The 19,062-nt window shown below is 41.2% G+C and overlaps 1 protein-coding gene across 11 annotated transcripts in view; it reads left to right on the forward strand.

The window, feature by feature from the left end:
- NEDD4L (NEDD4 like E3 ubiquitin protein ligase) overlaps positions 1-19,062 on the forward strand; it is a 119,535-nt gene that overhangs the window by 56,422 nt on the left and 44,051 nt on the right. For 3 of the 11 annotated variants that reach the window (XM_071729782.1, XM_071729783.1, XM_071729785.1), the window contains exon 1: positions 1,355-3,459. The exons of 6 other annotated variants lie outside the window; for them this stretch is intronic. In XM_071729782.1, the coding sequence (XP_071585883.1) occupies positions 2,305-3,459 (1,155 nt within the window). In that variant the 5' untranslated portion in view covers positions 1,355-2,304. Of the gene's footprint in view, positions 1-1,296; positions 3,460-19,062 lie in introns of those variants that run through there. 2 more of the 11 variants (XM_071729784.1, XM_071729781.1) reach the window with 2 other exon arrangements.

Raw genomic sequence — 19,062 nt, forward strand, 5'->3', positions numbered from 1 at the left:
CTGTGCTGGTGACTGCAAAGCAGTGTGCATGGATGGCCATGAGGACAGCCCTGCCTGTGCCCTGGGGGGCTGGAGGCCTTGCTGTTGGGGGAGGACAGAGCAGAAGTTGTGGAAAGGCTTCTCTGTCCTGCTCAGGGGATGTCATGCACGGGGGTGTCTGTGGGTGACTGGATCAGGTGGCAGTTTGGGAGATAAATCCTGTGCACAGTAAGAGTGAGAAATGACAGTTTTGGCATGCTGACTGCAGTTGTATTGCTGGAGATTTCCTGTTTCTGTATGCAGCACGGGCCTTACAGTGGCAGATCAAGTAGGACTTTGTGGCTGACCCATTTTCTGTTCTCCTGGAATCCTACTTCTGTAGGCAATCTCCCCATGGGCTCATAACCTGCTTACAAAGGCAGCAACCTGTGGTTAGGAGCCCCTTGCTTTCCCTCCAGAAAGTACTGAGCTATTGACAAAGCAAGTATGCTGGGGGTTTGAGAGCTGCAGATTGCCATCAGGTTACATTCACAGGATGAGGGGGCTCTGAACTGATTATTTTGACTTTACCCTGGAATAGTTACTGTCAATGTTTCTTTGCATGGGGTTTATTGCAAGAACTTTTTCTTCTTCACATTCCCATATTATAAAAGCACTTTCTGTCTTTGTACATCCTTTACATTGTATCCTCCAATCAAAACAGAGAATATATGATGCAGACTTCATTTTCAGTGCACAGAGAGACTGTGTCCTTTCAATAATACATTTTATCTGAGAAATAAGATAAACTAATACCAGCACCTGTGCTTCCACGAAGCAATCTACAGTACTGTTGCTGTGTAGGAGCTATTCATGTTTTTCTTCTTGTTGGCTCATGGTTCACTAAAAACAATAGGGGATTGTGCTGTCTGTTGGCAGCTCCATGTTTTAAGCTTCCATTTCTCTTGTGATTGGTCATTTTCTGTCTTTTAAAAACAAGCAGGGGTTTAAATGTCTAGATAGAGTGTTGATTCTCCACCTAGAATTTTTAAGAGCTGTTGACAAAACTTACCTTTCAAGTTCTCTTAGGGAATGAAGGTCCCTGTCTGAAATGAAGCTACATTCCTTGCTAAAAAGTTTGTTCTCTGGTGTGTGCTGTTGTGAGCACACTTCCCATGTGAGTGTCCTCAGACCACGGAGTTTTTGTGTTGTGATAGAGCTGATTTAGGGTGCTTGTTTTACGTTCTGTTGTATCCTGCCTGTCTGTTTTTCTGCTGAGGTCTTTTGGCTCTCGGAGAGCGTAGCTGCAGTCCGTGCTGGCAGTTGTACTCGTGGTAATATTGCTAACTTTCTGGCTGGAGCCTGGCCAGCAATGGGCAGAGTTTCTGTACGGTGTTGAAGGCAAATCGGTACAAAACGACATGCAACACCCGTCTCCGGTTCTCACTCGACTTTCCTGCCTGGTAAAACTGAAAAAGAAGCTTTGTCTCCTGCCATCTTGCGCATTTCTGCTGCCTTTATTGTGTGAGATATCTTTGCCATGTGTATGATTGCTTTGTTTGGTGGGATTTTTAATGATAAAAGGGACTGTGCAGGGTAGTGTAGGTTACGTTGCGCTCACGGGGACACTATAAAAGTTGGGGCTTTTTAGAGGCAAGAAGTTTGTTGCCTAACGTGTTATGAGCACAGTTAAAATTGAAAGCATAACCGTGCTATATTTATTCGTGTTCTGCCATGATAGTCTAATGCTTTAACACATACCAATATGTTAACCTTAAAATGATTTTTCTAATTTGCGTGTGGAGTTGACTTAAACTTTTAACACTAAATCAGAGTGTTGTTGTTAAATGTTGTGTGTGCACTTTATACGAATGTGCCTTGTGAGTATGATGTGGTGTAGATTTATAGCAGTGCCGAGTGTGCCTCGGTGCCTCAGTCAGCTGTGAGAGCTCTCCCGCTGGGGCCGCTCCTCTCTGATGGAAAAGGAGCAGCTGTGAAGGTGCTGTTTCAGGCTCTTGCTGGCATTAAGCAAAAAAAAAAAAAAAAAAAAAAGAAAAAACAAACCCCCCAGCAGCTTACATTGGAGAAGGGGAACCAGGCCACGTGACCCCCACCATCCTACCCTATGTCACAGTGTGTAGGAGCGCTGATTGCTCTTACCCAATCATGCCTGGAATGCTGCTTGCCACTTGGGCTATTTCTGCTATCTGTCGCTATCAGGGCTGCAGTGCTAACAGTTTGGCAGATGGGACACTTTTTCGTGGAGTTTATGTCTTTGGTTTTTAACTTCTGGCAGTGCCTGAATTGTTGCTGTTCTCCTTCTCCTTTTCTTCTCTCTGTAAAACCATGGCCCACCGGCTGCGGTTTCATTTTGGCTCTGGGCGAAGCAACACAGCCCCCGAATCAGAGATCCTTGACCGGGAGAGAGAAGATGACTTTTTCATGGCATTCCACACTCTGCCAAGAAGGAGCAGTCCTCACGCTTTCTCCCGACACGGAGCAGATTACGGTGGTGGTGGCGAGTTGCAGGAAGTGGGCTCCTTGAAGAGGAGCACATCCATGTTTATTCCCCAGCTGCTGAACAGCATCGATGTGCGTCCCACCAGAAGCTCGTCCATGCAGATCTCTCTCCAGCGCAAAGCTGTGAATGGCTGCGCGGATGAGTGCACCACCCTGGAGTCTCCTGAGGAAAAAACACTTCCTTGCAAAGTCTCTGACTTCAGGGAGCATTATGCACCCCCTGCTGAAGACCATGCTGCTTCTCCCAGCGCTCCAGAGGTGGTTCCTGGAGATTCTCCACCCAGGCTGACGGAAGAGCTCGGGCAACAGATTAATGGAACTGTTTGCTGTAATCGTAGAATACTTTGTACTATTCCTTCCAGTAACCAAAGTGAGGATGCTTCATCAGCTGCCCGAGAAGGTGAGGCCAATGAAGCAGCTTCAGGTCTAAACATAAGCGGTGTGAGGATTCAGCATCGGGCTTCAAGTGCAGACGTGCCACAAGTTACTGTGCTGCCCTTTGGTACTGAGGCTCAGAATCGTGCTCCCACCCCTGAACCACGGCGTTGGTCTTTGCAGCATGTGCCAGATATGTCAGCAAATTCAGGGAAAAAGCTCTTTGTTCTTCAGTTACAGCAGTCACAGACAAGTGGTATGGGTGCGGGAGGCGAATATAACTTTGGTTTTACTGGAACAAAAGGGGACAGATTGGTCAGGTATCCTCGGATACGGCTGGAAAGGAGTACTTCTTACCCTGTTCAGCCACCAGCAGAAGAAATTAGCTCCACAGGTGATGGATTGAATTCAGAACCCCATGGAAATGGCAGGAGTGGGTCTAGAAGCAGCTCGGTAGAGCGGATTCCTCAAGGGCAGGGATGCTTGTTTAAAATCAGACCAGATCAAAACACAAGGCAGCAGCACTTCAGGATTCTTGTCACCCGTGGTCCTGAAGAACAAAGTCAGGTTGTTGGTAAAGAAGGTCCTGCAGCAGCCAGCACCACAGTAAGTATGATGCTGTGTATGCTATGCTAGTAACACACAGAGCTGCTGTGCAAAGGCTCCTGGGCTCAGGCAACTGGAGCTCTTCCATTGTTAGTGCTAGAATGTTCTGCCTGTCTCTGGAGCAAGCCACGAATCATCTCTATTTCTAAGCTAACGTAACTTTGCTCTCAGTTATGATTACATCCAGTGTAATATTTTGAGATCCTAATGTCACATGTTTCTTAGTTCACTGTTACATCAGCTGGAAAGATTTTTAAAAATCAGAACATTGAAATGGCAAACTAAGCATTTGTGTTAATTTAGTTGTCTGGAACCTTGCTGCATGAAGAATACTTCCTGAATTCTGCTTCTAAAAAATGATAGTTTGACACCTAAGAGTAGTGCACACCTGTGTACTGCCACGCAGTTTTAAAATGTCTATTATACTGCAATAGGAGCTGAGACTATAGAAACCGTACGATAATTCTGATCAAGATACTGACTTAAGGTGCCAAGAAGTTTTAAAAAATAAATCTTAGAGTTGGTTGGGGGTTTTTTGTTTGTTTGGGGGTTTTGTTTGTTTGTTTGTTTTTGCCTTCTGGCAGTAAAAAACATGTCCTGTTTTTTGTGTGCCACGAGTCCTGATCAAACAACTGTACAAGTGGCTTGGCACAGCTCAGTAAACTGTCTTGTTTGTATTTGCCTTGATTTTGCTTTAAGATGACAAAATTAATTTTCTGGTTTGCCTCTGTTATAGTGTTATAATGATAGTTTGTTTCTAAGCAGCTTTTTAAAAGACCAAAGCAGGTCTGAAACTTGAAGGGTTTAGATTAGTCATTTGCTTAAATTGCTTTACTGTGCAACTTAAGACTGGCCGCTTAAGTTCCTAAGCTCAGTGATGCTGTATATAGAATAGTAAGCCCTCTGTCTCCAGCTGTGAAAACAGATTCACTAGCAGAGATTTTGGTCTTCCTTGCTTGTGTGTTCTTGTTCTGTGCTTTCCCTCAGTGAAATGTGGCACAGAAAGACAGCTGCTCACTGCAGTGAGGCCGGGTGATGACTCTGCAGCTTTCCTGTGGAAAAGCTGGTAGTCTCCAACTTATTTCAGTATAACTTTCTTTTTAGCTCTTCAGTAGGCATTGTAAATAGAAAATCATAGAATCATAGAATAATTTGGGTTGGAAGTGAGGTATGCCTAAGCTTGTTTTTTTCTAAAAAAACCCCCAACAACCCTCAAATAAAATAAATGTTAGAAATCCCTGGCCAGCACAGGTTTCATTTTGGTCTGGCTAGGCTGGAAGTTCTGTTAAGTAGTGTATAGTGTCTTTCCTGCCAGCATGGGAGCTTTTCAGCAGGAAAATTTAGAATGCAGGAACTTGTCTGATTCTTTTCTTCATTTGACTTTCATGTATGCAGCACGGTATGTTAAGTGTTCTCATACTAAAATGAGCCTGGTTCTCATTCTAAAAATGAAATGGGGGAAAAAGGTCTTTTTCCCCCTTCCTATTTGTTATCCCATGTTCGTTCCTTTCCAATAATAGCTGTTTGTGGAGAGCCAGTTCTGTAAGTGGCTGTAGTATATCAAACCCAGCACAATAGCATCAGAGGTTTGCAGGTCTGTGTGATGTGCAGAGATGTGCCTCAGTGTCTCTATAGTACTTCTCATTTTTCTAAAGGGTTTACCCCCAGAGTCTCTCCTTTGATCTTCACTGTAGTAATGACTTACATACCAAAGACATACTTCAATGTTTCCAGAGGAGAATTATGAAATTTGTTCCTACGTGCTTAGTTTTAGTTGCCATGTGAAATCAATTTAGTCATCCATGAAGCATGGCAGACATAGAGGCACGAGTCCAAATGGTGCTTGCATGCTTTAGTGCAAAAAGTTTCAAAAATAAAGAATTAATTGAAACAAAACTTCTTTGTGGTGGTTTCTCATATTTGTAGTAAGCCCAGAAATATTGTGGGCAGAGGTGACTGGCTAGGCAAGATGCCATAGGAAATGTGGGGGAATGAAAGCATTTTGGTGAAAGTTTTGCTTTATTTTGTCTGCATATAAAGCATTCTTTAGTAAGGTGTCACTTTTAATCTATCCCACAGAAGTTTGTTTGGAGAAGCTATGATGCTAAGTAGGAGTGTGCCTGCAATATTTGTTCTCTTAAACTGAAGGGAAAAGTTGCCATGTTTTATGGTTATTAGTGTAACCAAAAAAAAAGTCAGTTCTGGACTCTTCTAGTTACAGAAGTTTGTGTGTATTTGATTGATCCAGGGCATGGGCCTGGGGCTGTAAGCAGCAGCTGCTACAGCCTTATTTATCTTGAGTGAAAACATTCAAGCGGGCGTCTGCAGTCCTGCTGCTACCAAGTGTTTATGACCTTTCAAATATCTTCTGTTTTAGGCAGAAGTGTTTTTGGGCAAGCAGGATGTATTTCATTACAAGTCGACATAAAATATTAAGTAAAGTATGAGCTTGTGTCCAATTGTGAAAATCTGCATGTGGAAGCCTTGTTACAAATTCTTTTGACTGCCGTGATATTTTATATGTAATGCAATAGGCTGTGCTGCTGAGTGTGAATATATGCTGTGGCATATAACAAACACATTGTTTAGAACTTGGGCACTGAGTGCATAGCTGTATTTGTGGGAAACACTTCAAAAATCTCATGTATTGGACAACTGTTTTAACGACCTGACAAAGGCATCTTTGTTGTGATAAAAATACAAAGAGCCCTAACAAAATGTTGTTGTAGTAATATTGAATTATATTTAGTTAAGAAACAGAAACTCAATTCTGCGGGCCTGCGTTTCTCACAACTCTGCTTTTCCTTTCTTAGAAATAATTTTAGAATAAATATTGTTATGAAAGTACAGTGAATCTACTTACACTTACGAGATACCATATGGGATTGGGTCACGCAAACCAAAAAGAGCAAGCTGGCATAAATGCCCAAAGGGACAAAATTCTGTGCTGCATAGTGCCTTAAAGTTTGAATGTGGGCAACCAAGACCTGTGCCTTGTTCAGGCTGGGGCCATGTGGCAAATCAGTTTCTGATTAGCTGAACTCTTGATGAGACACTGTCTTTGGCAAAGTTTTCCATAGTATGAGAGTAGAAGCAGGGTTAGGTGAACACTTGCAGTGTATGGGATAGCTTTCAAATGGACTACATGGGAAGTGGTTAAAAATTCATCTGAAGAACTGGGAACTCAGTGGAATTAAGGAAATAGAACTCCTGCTCCTCTGCTGCTGCTGTAATCCACTGCCCTGTCTTAGTCTGCCCCTTGTCATAGGTCATTCACAGCTTTGTGCTTCTGCTGATGCCCTGAATTTTGGTGGGGAAGGGGATTCCACTGGTGTAGTGGAGATCTCTGCCTGTCTGGCAGTGGGCTGCAGATGTGTCAGTGGTGAGCTTTGTGTTTCATAGAACCCCAGACAGGTCTGGGCTGAAAGAGACCTCAAAGCTCATCCAGTTCCAACCCCCTGCCATGGTCAGGGACACCTCTCACCAGCCCAGGGTGTTCCAAGCCCCATCCAACCTGACCTGAGACACTGCCAGGGATGGGGCAGCCACAGCTTCTCTGGGCAACCTGTTCTGTTAAACTGATCCATTTGATTAAAAAAAAAAAAAAAATCTTTTAAAGAGCCATTTTCACACTTGGTTTCAAGTTAGTTTATACAGTCCACAAAGAGGGATCTTGGTTTTCTGTCTTAGTGTTGCTTGTCCTGCCCACTCCTGTGGTCATTCACCAGCTGGTCTTTGACACAGTATTCACTACTCAATTTAACATCATTCATCACTGCTAATTAGCCTGCACCCTAATACTTTTTTTAGGACTTCAGTTAGTATGGGAAATGGCTGTGCTTTTGAATTGGAGCAGAGCTTTATTGCTTCTCTTCTAATTTCTGAACCAAGTCGAAGTGTCAGAAAATAAAGAATAAATGGACAAAAAAAGCAACATATCCTGTTCCTAAGGGACTTAACTATTTATCTGCCTGTCTTGTTTTCATGTGGATGATGAGGTCTGTTGGGACCAGCAGTCACCCCATTCAGATGGAGTGAAACGTGGAGTGAAAACACAGTTGGTGTAGGTGGCTTCCCTTGTGTCTGTCTGTCCATCCATCCGTGCCAGCAGAGTGGCAGTGACCTGTGCAGAAGTTCAGCCTGGCTGCAGTCACCTGCTGGTGCCCCAGGTCTGATGCTGCAGGCTGAGCCCTGCTGAAATGCTCCTGCAGCTCCCATTCCTGGAGCCCCCAGTGAACAGCACGGCCTCCTAGATGGGATGTGGCAAGAAAAATCAAGTTGTTAATTTCTTCATTAACCTTTGTTATACCAGGAGCATCTTGTAGATACAGAGCTCACGTAAGGCAGGCAGAAGCAGGCATTCATTTTTCTTCCTGTGCTGCACAGTGACTTCAGCTTTGATATTGCACTTGTCTAAGCCTGGAGACCTGCTTCAGGGATTGCTGTCTGGGCTCTGACAGGCGTTTCTAGAACATAATGCAGGTTCCCTTAGGTAGGTGTTTCTAGTAGGCCAAATGAGTAGTGCTATGAACTTCCTGTCTCTCCACTTGGCATGTGGATGAGTATCTGGAAAGCCTCTGTTTTGTGCAGATAAGGACTTTATTTACATCTATAGGTAGAGTTGATAAATTTCTCTCCCTCAAATCTTTGAAGGTTTTCTGTCAAGCACAAGATCAGTTCTCCTCCCCTCTTCTCTCCTCAGCAAACCTACCCCTAGGTTTCACTGAAGGAAAAGCATCTCCCTGCCACAGGATTACCATTCTTCTCGTTAATTTCTGGGTTCCAGCCCACTTTGGGCCTTTCCTTCATCTGTCATTCCATCCTCTGCCCCCTTTTTTTTCCTTCCTCCAGAAATCACCTGGCCCCTTCTTAATTAGCTTTTCCATCAGCTTGCACATCTGTTCTTAAAATCTTTCTGTTCTGTCAGGGGCAGACTGTTCAAACATGTGCAGAGCAGAAGCTAAGTTTATTACTTGCTTTCTTTTTTTTTTCTTTTTTGTATTTGAATGAAGCACAAATAGCACATTGCCAACAGTGTAAATTATCTGGCAGAATCAAGAAACCCATATGTGATTTTTCAGAGTCAAGAATTGGCCTGACTGCCTTTATCCCTATACATGCTCACATTCCCCTGGAAAGTAATTCTGGATTTCATTAGCCTTCTTTGGTATGCATTTTTCTTTTTCTCCCTGAAAGCTGTAAAGAAAGAAGACTAAAACTTTAAGCAGAAGAACTGGAAATAACATCACTTTTTTTTAATACAAATAATAAACTACTTGCTCCTGGAAAAAATTGTGCACTGAGTTCCAGTACACAGTGATCTCTTTGAGGTTGAGTTTATAATGCCCTCAGTTTATAATTGAAATGCTGACATACTCTTTAACACTGAAGATGCCAGCCAGAGCAGCCACAGAAAATTGCATAATAAACTAGGTAGAGAGTCTTGATTCCTTATTGTTCTATTTAGCTGTTTTCCTCTTTGAGAAAAGCTGTCAAGTAGTAAAGAATTTAGGAATGAGTGTGTTTTATGACTGCTCTAGCTCAAAATGCAATTTTAAATCCAAATCTATCCTGTTCAGTTTCCAGACCAAATCTTACTGTAAAATGTATTACTGCATACTTTATTCTGGTGCTCTAATCTGATATTTAGTCTAACAGGATGGCCTTGGTAGCTTCCAAAAGTCAGCAGCTGTGGACAGAGAAATAAAACAATAAAATCAGCAGCATGACCATGCAGGTTTCTGTCTCCAAAAAGAATGAATTAATAAAAAGGAAAAAAACCTCATCCTCACTCTATTTAAATCTTCTGATATCATAAACCTAGCAAAGTGCTGGGCTGTTTCTTGCATCTGTGGAAATCCCTAACTGCAGAATTCAAGGCCCAGGCACTGTCATTACCAAAGTAATATTCTGGGTTCCGGGTCTGTCCTGTGCTGACTCCTCCAGGGGCTCCAGTGTGCTGGAAGTGAGAGCTGAAGGAGAATCTTCCTTCTGACTGGATGAGTTGCACAAATAAAATAAATGCTGCACTCTGTGTTCTGCTGTGAATTTTTAGCTTCTGAGTTACTTTGGTAGAAAGTTTCAGCTTCCCTTCCATCCTAGGTCAGACAGAATAACCTCCTGGGTGACAAGCAGCTCCGAGCTGTATTTTATGCATTCTGGAACAAATAAGAGAATGTAACCTTTGTTATGAGATGGGATTTTTATCTCCAGTAAAACAGTTTCAGCTATAAAAGTCTTTCACCCGACTGACCTTATTTCCAGTTACTTGTTGAAGTTTTAAATTCTTCATCCAACTATGTGAAGAGGTGGTTTCTTAACAGTAAAGAAGATAAAATCACTTTTTATATTAAATAGGGCAAGAGGAGCCTGCTTAGTCAGCATTAGCTTTAGTACTCAACAGGTTGCTGGATGCAGACAAGCATCAAACTCTGAAGTGTGGTATTTTAAATGTTTTCAGTACCGAAGGCAAACTAATTAAAAAGCAAGATATTCATCAAGCAGTGAAGATCCTTTCAAACAAACAAACATTAGAGGCTAATCATAATCCTTCTTGAGAAAGCTATCCTAAATTTTACCTCAAGTATTTGTAACAGTTCGTGGGGTGATTTTTTTGGTTTTTTAAAGCTATTCTGCCTTTAAAATTGCTTCTACTCCACATCTTGTAAAGAAAATTGCTCAGCATGTTAAGATGTGAGAAGAGCAATGTTATTTGAGGGACTATGTTAAATCAGTTACCAAAAATATTTTCATGTTTTTAAATAAAATTTAAAGCATGATTATTAAAGCCAAGAATTATATTCAATATGTTTTGCACATATCATCCTGAATAGTGAAAAGCTCATCTAATTTACATATTGTGTGTTTTAGCAGTAACACATTTAGTACTTGGTGTGGTAAAGACTTCAAATAACAAACATGCCAGCCATTTAGTTGCTTTAAATCTGCTTGTGTGGTTTATAGTCACAGAATTATATTACCACAAGACATTTTTTTGTCTTCAAATTCCATAGAAATGGAACTAAAATTTATTGTTGAAAAGCTGATCAGAACCTCCTTCAGTGTACACGCAGCCTTGAGCTCTCTACCCAAAGGTTTGGAAGTGGAGGCTGCTGTAGTTGCTGTTTTACTGACACTTCATTATTTTTAGAAACTCTATCAGAGCGTGCTTGCCAGCACACTGAATTATTATAAACAGAAGTGAACTGTACTTGTTGGGGAGAGATGGTGGTGTGTCTGGTGATGCAGCTTGCAGCTACGGAGCAGGGTGTTCACTCACATTCAGCTTCTCAGGATTCAGTCATCCATAATTTGGGTTTCTTGCCTTAGACAGATCCTTGAAGGGTGGGGTTTTTTTTAATATTTGACATTTTAGGGTCTGGGATTACAAGAGATACTCTACAAGGCACATGAACCAAGCTACAGTGCAACTCTGAAAAATTTTATTTATATATTTTACAGTACTTGTGACATTATCAGCTTTCCCAGTTCACTTCCAGTCTTGTGGAACGTCCTTTCTGATGATGCCAGGCATGTGACTTGCTCTGGAGTGAGTCAGAACAGGCTTCTGCTCCCTGCAGCCAGAGATAAAACCTACCAAATATAAATGTGAAACTAGGGGGGGGGGAAGAGGGGTAGGAACTGTTTCCTGTGGAAACCCAATCATAACCCCTGTAAACTGAAATGTTGAGTGAAGGTAGCAGAGCTGTCTGTGCTGGGTCTCCTAGGAGGTCCAGCTCATGTTTCATCTGCATGTGTAGAAGACTCAGGCAGCAATATAAGGTGGTGGCTGGTTGGCATGACCTAAAGGTGTTTGGCCACTGCAAAGTTGTTAGGAATTCTGCCACTGACTTCAGTATGATAGAAGGTGCTCTCCTGAGCTTCCTTTTACTGCTCCATAGTAATTCCAAAGGCTTCAGCTTAATGGCCCCTCCAAGGTAAAAGCTCAGCCCAGCTCTGCAGAGGTTGTGGTCACTGAGAGTTACTCCATGTACAAACATGGAGTGAAGCTGCTAGAGAGTGGGACAAAATCCCAAACCACCATCCCAGTGCAGCAATTCCAGCCTAGGTCCTGGTTGAGGCATGGCAGCCAACAATCCTTTCAGACAGGGTGAGGGGGGCAGGATGTGGATGTGAGACAGATCCAAGCTTTATTGAAACAGTGGACCTTCAAAGCATGATGTTATTTGGTAGCCACGAGGAAAGCCTGCCAGTCACACACCTACACTGCAGAATTTTTTTGCTTGGCAGCAATTCTGTAGGTCTCAATTTACTATGTATTTCAGTGTGTTCTCTAAATTTCTGCTACAGCTTCAGAAGTGGTAGCAGGTCTTCCAGTCCTCAGAATTATGTCTGTAAACTTCTGCAATTATCAGTCTTCCATAGTAACTTGAAGAATTTTAAATTCTAACATATTTCAAAGTAAAAGATCATTTTGGTTTGTTCATATATTGGCAACATACTGCAGATTGTCTGCTTTGTCTCCTCCTCCAGATAAAGTGCAGGGGAAAAAAAATAGAAAAAAAAATAGAAAAAAATAAATAACCCCAAACCATTCTGAACTGTAGATTGAGCTTCCTCTGCATATACTCTGAGAAAGATTCAGTAAATGAATGCTACCAAATGAAGGAAATGTGCTGAACACGGGTGTTCATCTCAAAGGACAATCTGTACTCTGAATAAAAGGTTGCTTCTATTAGCATAGCAACCATCAGGGAAGAAAAACTGTTTTGAAGGAGACGTGCAAATCTGTCTGCATTTTCCTGATGTTTCCCGGGCTGGTACACCTTTGAAAAAGAAAACTTTGCCATTTCTTTGGCAGTGAGGTATTAATGTACTTAATATTTGCTTGTTTTATTGATTTACATTTAGAAATACCTTGAAAATTTTATCCTGATTCCAGGATGAGCAGCATTATGGTTCATTAAGCACCTCAAAGATAAGTCATTTTATTTTAAAACTAATCCGATTCTCAATAGTAGAAAACAAATCCATGATTCCTTTTCTCTCTTAAGTTACATCCATTTAATGGTCTCCATGTTTCTGGTATTGCTGCCCTTTTTTTCTCAGCGGTCAGTTGTGTGTGGTCACATGGATGGCACTAAAAAAGAGCAAGTAAAATGAGAAATATCAGTAATTATAACTGAAATAGTTTAAAGCATAATTAATTATCAGTTTGGTTGTTATCCAGGGCCTAAATATGCTTTTGTGAGTCAATTCTGGGCATAAAGCGTTCATAATGAAATAAATTATATTTCCATTTTCAAATCATTACCACGTCTTTGAAGTCAGGCTGCATACTGGCAACTTCTGAAAGCTTTTAATGATACATGCAGTGTGAAATGCATAAAAAGCAGCAACAGTTTGGTGCTTAAAGGCCCAGCCACACGGGTTCTCATAAATCAGTTAATTTGTGGTGATGTTATTTGAGATCTATTACACGTTTCAGCTTACTGAATTAAAATAGCTGATCTTAACTGAGCAAGTAAAATATAATTTTAATAAATAAAATATTTTTTTTGTCCTTTGCAGCTGTGGGATTTGTGGGCAATGATACAGTAGCTGAGCATGGGAAAGCCTTACAGTAACATTGTGTGTGGAACTGGCCTCGATTGGTCTGGTTTTGTCTGACTTTATCATTTGTTGGTATCTTTTTGACCTTGCAACTTCCTCCCTAGTGCAAACATCTTTGGTGAAAGTAAACCGTACCTGCCTTATATTTAGTGAGAGAACTGAAAATGAAACTGTGTGTAACTATTGCCATCCCCACAGTAAACCCTGGGGTGGTTTCGTCCAGGGGCATGAGCATTGCATTGTGCTGGGTCATTGATGTTTAGTTTTCTGTTTAATAAGAGAAATAGAAAAAAGGAGTAGAGAATTTAGTTGCTCTACCTGCACAGACTTGTAAATACTGTGAATCTGGTACAATTAACTAACTGCCCAACTTCACAGTTGTTGTACATAAAAGAAGTCAAATATTTCAATTTTCCTTTCAAATGTGTTTTTATCCCATGGTGGGACCTGATTTCTTTGAAAGATATCAAAACTACCTGGTTTTTCCTGATACTGAAAACTGTGTGTTACCACAATACAAATCTAATTTATTGCTTAATTCCTGTGCCAATAAGCTCAGAGCACATGGCACCAGAGCAGGAGGTTAAACTTCTACCTGTGGGGGATGCAACAAGTTGGGTCTGCTTGGAAGCACCATGAGGGAGAACAGCCCTGTCCTTTCTGGTAGCAAACCCCATCTCTGTGGCTACTGTTTGGAGAACACGCCTGGTCCCTGGGAGCTTGTGTGGGACCTGTTTTTGTTCTGTGACCACCGTGTGCCACCCTGAGTCTGTTCCCGGGAGCTGGGGACCTGTCTGGGGACAGAGCAGCCATCACAGGCTCCGAGCAGGCTGCTGACCCCTTTGTGCTGCCCTGTTCAGGCAGCAGCTCCGCAGGGACTGTCCCTCCTGTCCCCAAACTGCTGAGCTGTCTGCCCACTTTCTGGGTTTGTTGCTGCACTGAGCAGTGAGCTGTGGCAGTGCTGGGCTGGGCAGGTGACCTCAGCTGAGTTTCTTGTGTCGGATGCCAGCCAAAACAGATGGGGAAGGGGAGGCTGAAAAGAATTTGGAGTCGCCAGTTTGCAGCGCCAGCTCCATTCTCCATGGAGCTGATGTGTCTGTTTTGCTTGTGTTGTGTTCCCTTCCACAGCAAATGCAGGCTCCTTCAAATGAGTTTTTGTTAGCTCGGGCTTGGAGAAAGCTCTTTGCTGCCTTCTGTTATGTTCCTGAGTTTTACGGGGATTAGCATTTCTGACTGAACATCTGCAGCAAATACTTGTGGAGTTGTGGCCTTCCTGTTTTTTGTAAATCAGATTTTAAATATATAAACATCAACTATGAGTGCAGAATTTCAGGATTCAAACAAAATAGAGTGATAGGTGGTTTAAAAAAACTGCGCATAACACAAAACCAATTTTTTGAGGGTTTTTGTTTCCTGTGTTCTTTATTTTTCAACCCAGGAGGTTATATTACCAGTTTACCCCACTGTCATTTTTTTTACTGGCTAAAATGTGAATTAATAATTACCCATCATAAAGATCTTGCAGTAAATATTATTGACGGATCTACATGAATCAGTAACTATCCTTCTCTTGTATAAATAATTAAATAAAATAATTCCTAAATTCCATCAGACACAAATTATATTAGAGAAGAAAGTTGTTGACCAAATGAAATGGTTAAAATCAGTATGGTTTTGGTTTCCTGTAATAAGGTATGAGCTAGGGTAAGAATATAGATTGTTTGGTGTTTGTGAGTTGGAGGGGTTTTTTTGTGTATCAGCTTGTGAACTCTCCAGAAGGAAAATCTGGGGAACAGTCTAGTCATATCATAATTAATCAAACACCCCAAAGGATAAACTAAGACACTGTGTTTATCCTTAATGCAAAATACAAACCCAATGGCAAAGGGGCTTCTAAACAAGTTCCCGTAAGGTAGTGTGGGCATGTCTGGGTCAGAAATGGAAATGTGAAGGACCAGTAAGTCAACATCATTTTGGCTCTCCTTTCTGTCACAGACAGATGTGTTATTTCTTGTCTTAAATTTAGCACATCTCAAGGTTCTTTGTCTCAGCAAGGAAAGAAAGGGGTTGAACATGTATTGGTCTAGATGATCAAATTAGAAGCTTAGTTAACTGCCCACTAAGCAGCATTTCAGTGGCCTCAACTTGAGGTGGTTTTCTATTTCTCTGGTCAGTGCATAGCTGTGTTTCCCCTCAGTGTAATGACTTCTTGTGTGACATAAACTTGGCTTTTAGAATTCTTACCCTGTTTTTTTTTTGCTTACCATTCTTTTCCTTAACATTAGGAAAGTCACTAAAGCAAAAATATTATGTCAAATATTGCCAAGTCTGATGCCTTCTTGAACATGAGCACTGCCTGGATCAGACAGTTGAAAGAACGTGCTTAGTACCTGTGGAAAATTTCATCTGAATAAATGTCAGCCTACTTCCTCAGATTCCATTGCTGCTATCTCATTTCTCTGCCTCCCAATACTTTCACAACTTTTTTTTTTTTTTCCTTTGTCACCGTTCTCTTTTGTTTAAGCTCAGTCTAGGATTCTTCCACCAGCCACATACCGAAAGGACTGCATCAGGGTCCAAGATAAACATGTTGATGGGTTCTAATGTAATATAGCTGAGTACTTGGAGAAGGTACTTAATGTGCCTTCTGCTCCCTTTCATCCATGGCAATTTACAGGGCACTCAGACATCCTTTAGGAGGAAGAGAATTTTTCAGAGTACTGCTAGAGCTCTAGCATGCAGTTTTTAAGCAAAAGCCTGGTCTTGCATTTTTACCAAGACTGACTTCAATTACAGTTTTCCAGAGGGCAGCTGATAAAAATGCACCTTCGACTTCCCAGAGGGAGAGAATTCAGCTTTGAGGGGAAGGAGCTGTAACTGTGGTGGCTGGACATACCCCCAGCTCTCAATAGAAATTGTAGCTGGTGTAAATGTTAGTTGTTGTTTGTCTGCCCATACAGCCAAGTATTTTATTAAGAGTTCGCAAGGGGTCAGATAAACATTTAGTGGCTTTCAAAATCTGTCTCTGGTCATTTGAGTACCTTGTGTTATGTGGTCAAGTTACAGTGAATTTGAAAGCACTGAGAGGATTACTGGTCTTTCACACTGCCTTGAACTGCTTGTAGCAGCTTATGCCCAAGTGTATAGCATGTGTAAGGAGAGTATGAAATAGCAGAAATCAGTGTGCCAGCTGAATGGAAAATGGGGGACTTTTATTTCACCTGGAGTCATGTTTTGTTATATTTTGCTGATGCTTGGGAATGGATACAGTAGTGAACATCTTAAGAAACAAATTCTGGAAAAGTATTTAGTAAAAAAGGAATATTAGAGCAGCATAATGATATGTGTGATGGATGACTAAAAATACAACTCTTCTTTAAGAATTTTTTTTTCACTGTTGAAACTATTCTTTTCAGCAGTTCTTTGCTTGAAAATTACTCTGATTTATATAGAGAGAGCCAATAAACTTGACCAGAAATTATGGAAGAGCAGCTGCAGAGAGAAGAATCAGTAGTTAGAAAACTGACGAGGTCTACAATTCTTCTTGCTCCTGCATGCAGAATACATATACATTATGCCAGTGAAATGATGCACCACTAATCCCTCTATTTTCTGAGCTCTTTATTAAAATAGGAATTCCAGTTTTTACTGACTTTACAAGAAAGAAATTTTGACTTATGGATTTTTTCAGTTTTGTTCCCGTTCAGTTCCCAAAAAGTCACAGTCTTAACATTTCTCAAAGGCAGCTGCATTGCCACAGGCTCTGAACCTACTCATGGTTTCCCCCATCAAATCGTAGTGTAAAGACAGCACAAGAAAAGAGATTGCCATCACACTTTAAAGCTGCCTTCTACAAGAAGCAGCAGGAGGCGAAAAGTAACATTTTAAGAGAAGGTAATGTCCATTTTTAGCTTCCTGCTATCCTGTAGCCAGTCTTTCAGCATGGCTGCAAAAGTTGCCTATGTTCTGAATCTTGAGCCCTTACGTCTCCTGGATCTCGGTTGCTGCATTTCTCTGGGATACATTATAATCACTGGAGTAGATTCAGAGGGAATACAAGTCCCCCTAGCACACCACAGCATTTGTACTGTTACAGTGCTTGGCTGTACTGAGGATTGTGTTTCTCAATTGTTTTCTGCAAGAAAGCACATACATTAAAAAATTGATCATGGCAGATGAGTAGTGAAATCCAAAAGTCTCAGTAAAGACTGAACTGCTTGATTAGGAAAAGAAACAGAAAAAAATAGGGCATCTCTTTGAGCAAAATTAAAAGGTAGGATAAGTAGATTAGTGAAGAAAAAAGGAAATTGTAATAGAACAATTAAAGGTCTGTATCATTTGAATGGTTCATACTGTCTGCAGTACAAGGTGATATTAATGAACTGTCTGCCAGATACTGGATTTTATCTGCTTACTGTTGTACAACATAGCAGTTTCCCAAGCCTATCCAGTGTTAGCAGAAATAGTTCCTAGCTCCAAGTATACTTCACTTGAGAAATGCATTTGCAATAGTTTTGTGAATTTTCCTGGTTTTTGAAGGTGAGCCATGTGAGCAGTGGCAGTAAGTTCCTTTTTTGCCCTATTTTTGTCTTCCATTTTGCAGTTTGAGATGGATTTCTGTCATCAAGAACCTACAACTCTTGCAGCATTATGACTCCAGAACTGACTTCTTCTGTTTGGTGATTCCCCAGCCTAATCTAAAGGACAAGTCATAAACTCATGGCTTCACTTGTTTGTTTTAATTTGTCCCTAGAGTGATTTCAGCTCTTGCAATTGAAGTGAAACAACCTCTCACACAGTATCTTCAATATTTTGGAACTTAGTGGCACTTACTTGACTGTAACAGTTTGAATCTGTAGTGCATTTCACTTCCATCTTCTCACTGTGCCTCGCTGCTGTTTCTTGAAGAGCTATAATGAAAATTCGTAAGATTATTTCATTTCCGTTATGAGATTATTTTTTTTTTTCAAGAACCCCTGCATTTCTTACAGAACAAGGGGCAGAAACTATCCTAACACATTTAATTTGTTGTAGACTTTTTCTACCTGTTCTTTCATTTACACACACTGATTCTGTTCCTATTTTTGAAATCCTCTCACAACTCAGACCTGTTTGAATCGTCTCTCAGGCATGAGCTCCCCCTTTCTGCCAAGGCTGCTCCTTTACTCATTCCCCATTTGGTCTGTTCAATATCTAAAGAAAGTTGGATTCTCATCTTTTCAGAGCTGTTAGTAATGCAGTAGTACTGGTAGTAGCAGGTGTTCCTCCTCTCCTACATCAGAGATTTTGCCTTTTCTCTCTGCTCCCCAGGTCAGAGTGGGGAAACAGTGGCTGTTTCCAGCACTGCTCTGCTGCACATTGCAGTGTCACAGGGAATGGAATGAGAAGCCATTTTACTGTAATGAATGGAATAAATCTTTAACTTGCAGTCTTTTCTCTGGCACTGTACAGAGGTTTTTTGGATGTTGCTCGTGTTTCAGGAATGTATAAGGTATTGGCAGAGGTGCTCGATGTATTTTATTATGCTTAACTGAGCAATAACGATGCAAGAGAAAAACTTCAAATAATCTCTGGCTTGCATACTCCATTTTGGTAAGGATCTAGTTGTCATGGTTGTTGGTGCTCGTGAGGAAACAGGCTTTCTTCACTCAGCTGTGACAATATTGGAGCACTATTGCCTCATGTCTAAAACTGCATCTTTAATGTTGTGTCTTGTGTTTCTAGTTTGATTCATGAAGAGCCTCTGTCTGCAAGTTACATGGTTTTACCTCCTCAAGGATAATTAGTTTTGAGCAGGCATACTCAGGTGTGTGTAATACCCTGGGAAACAATTGTGCAGTGTCTCATCATTAACTGTCCTTAATCTATGGTATTTATACCAGAGGGTTCACATTAATTAGGTTTTACAGTAAAAGTGTTAACAAGTGATGGATATGGTTGAATGAGAATAAATGCATTGTGATATGCAGCAGCTGTATACATACAGAATAACATCTGTATCTGTTGGGGTCTATTAATATATCTGAGATA

This window comes from Heliangelus exortis, chromosome W (assembly GCF_036169615.1).
Source record: "Heliangelus exortis chromosome W, bHelExo1.hap1, whole genome shotgun sequence".
Classification (NCBI taxonomy): Eukaryota; Metazoa; Chordata; class Aves; order Apodiformes; family Trochilidae; genus Heliangelus; species Heliangelus exortis.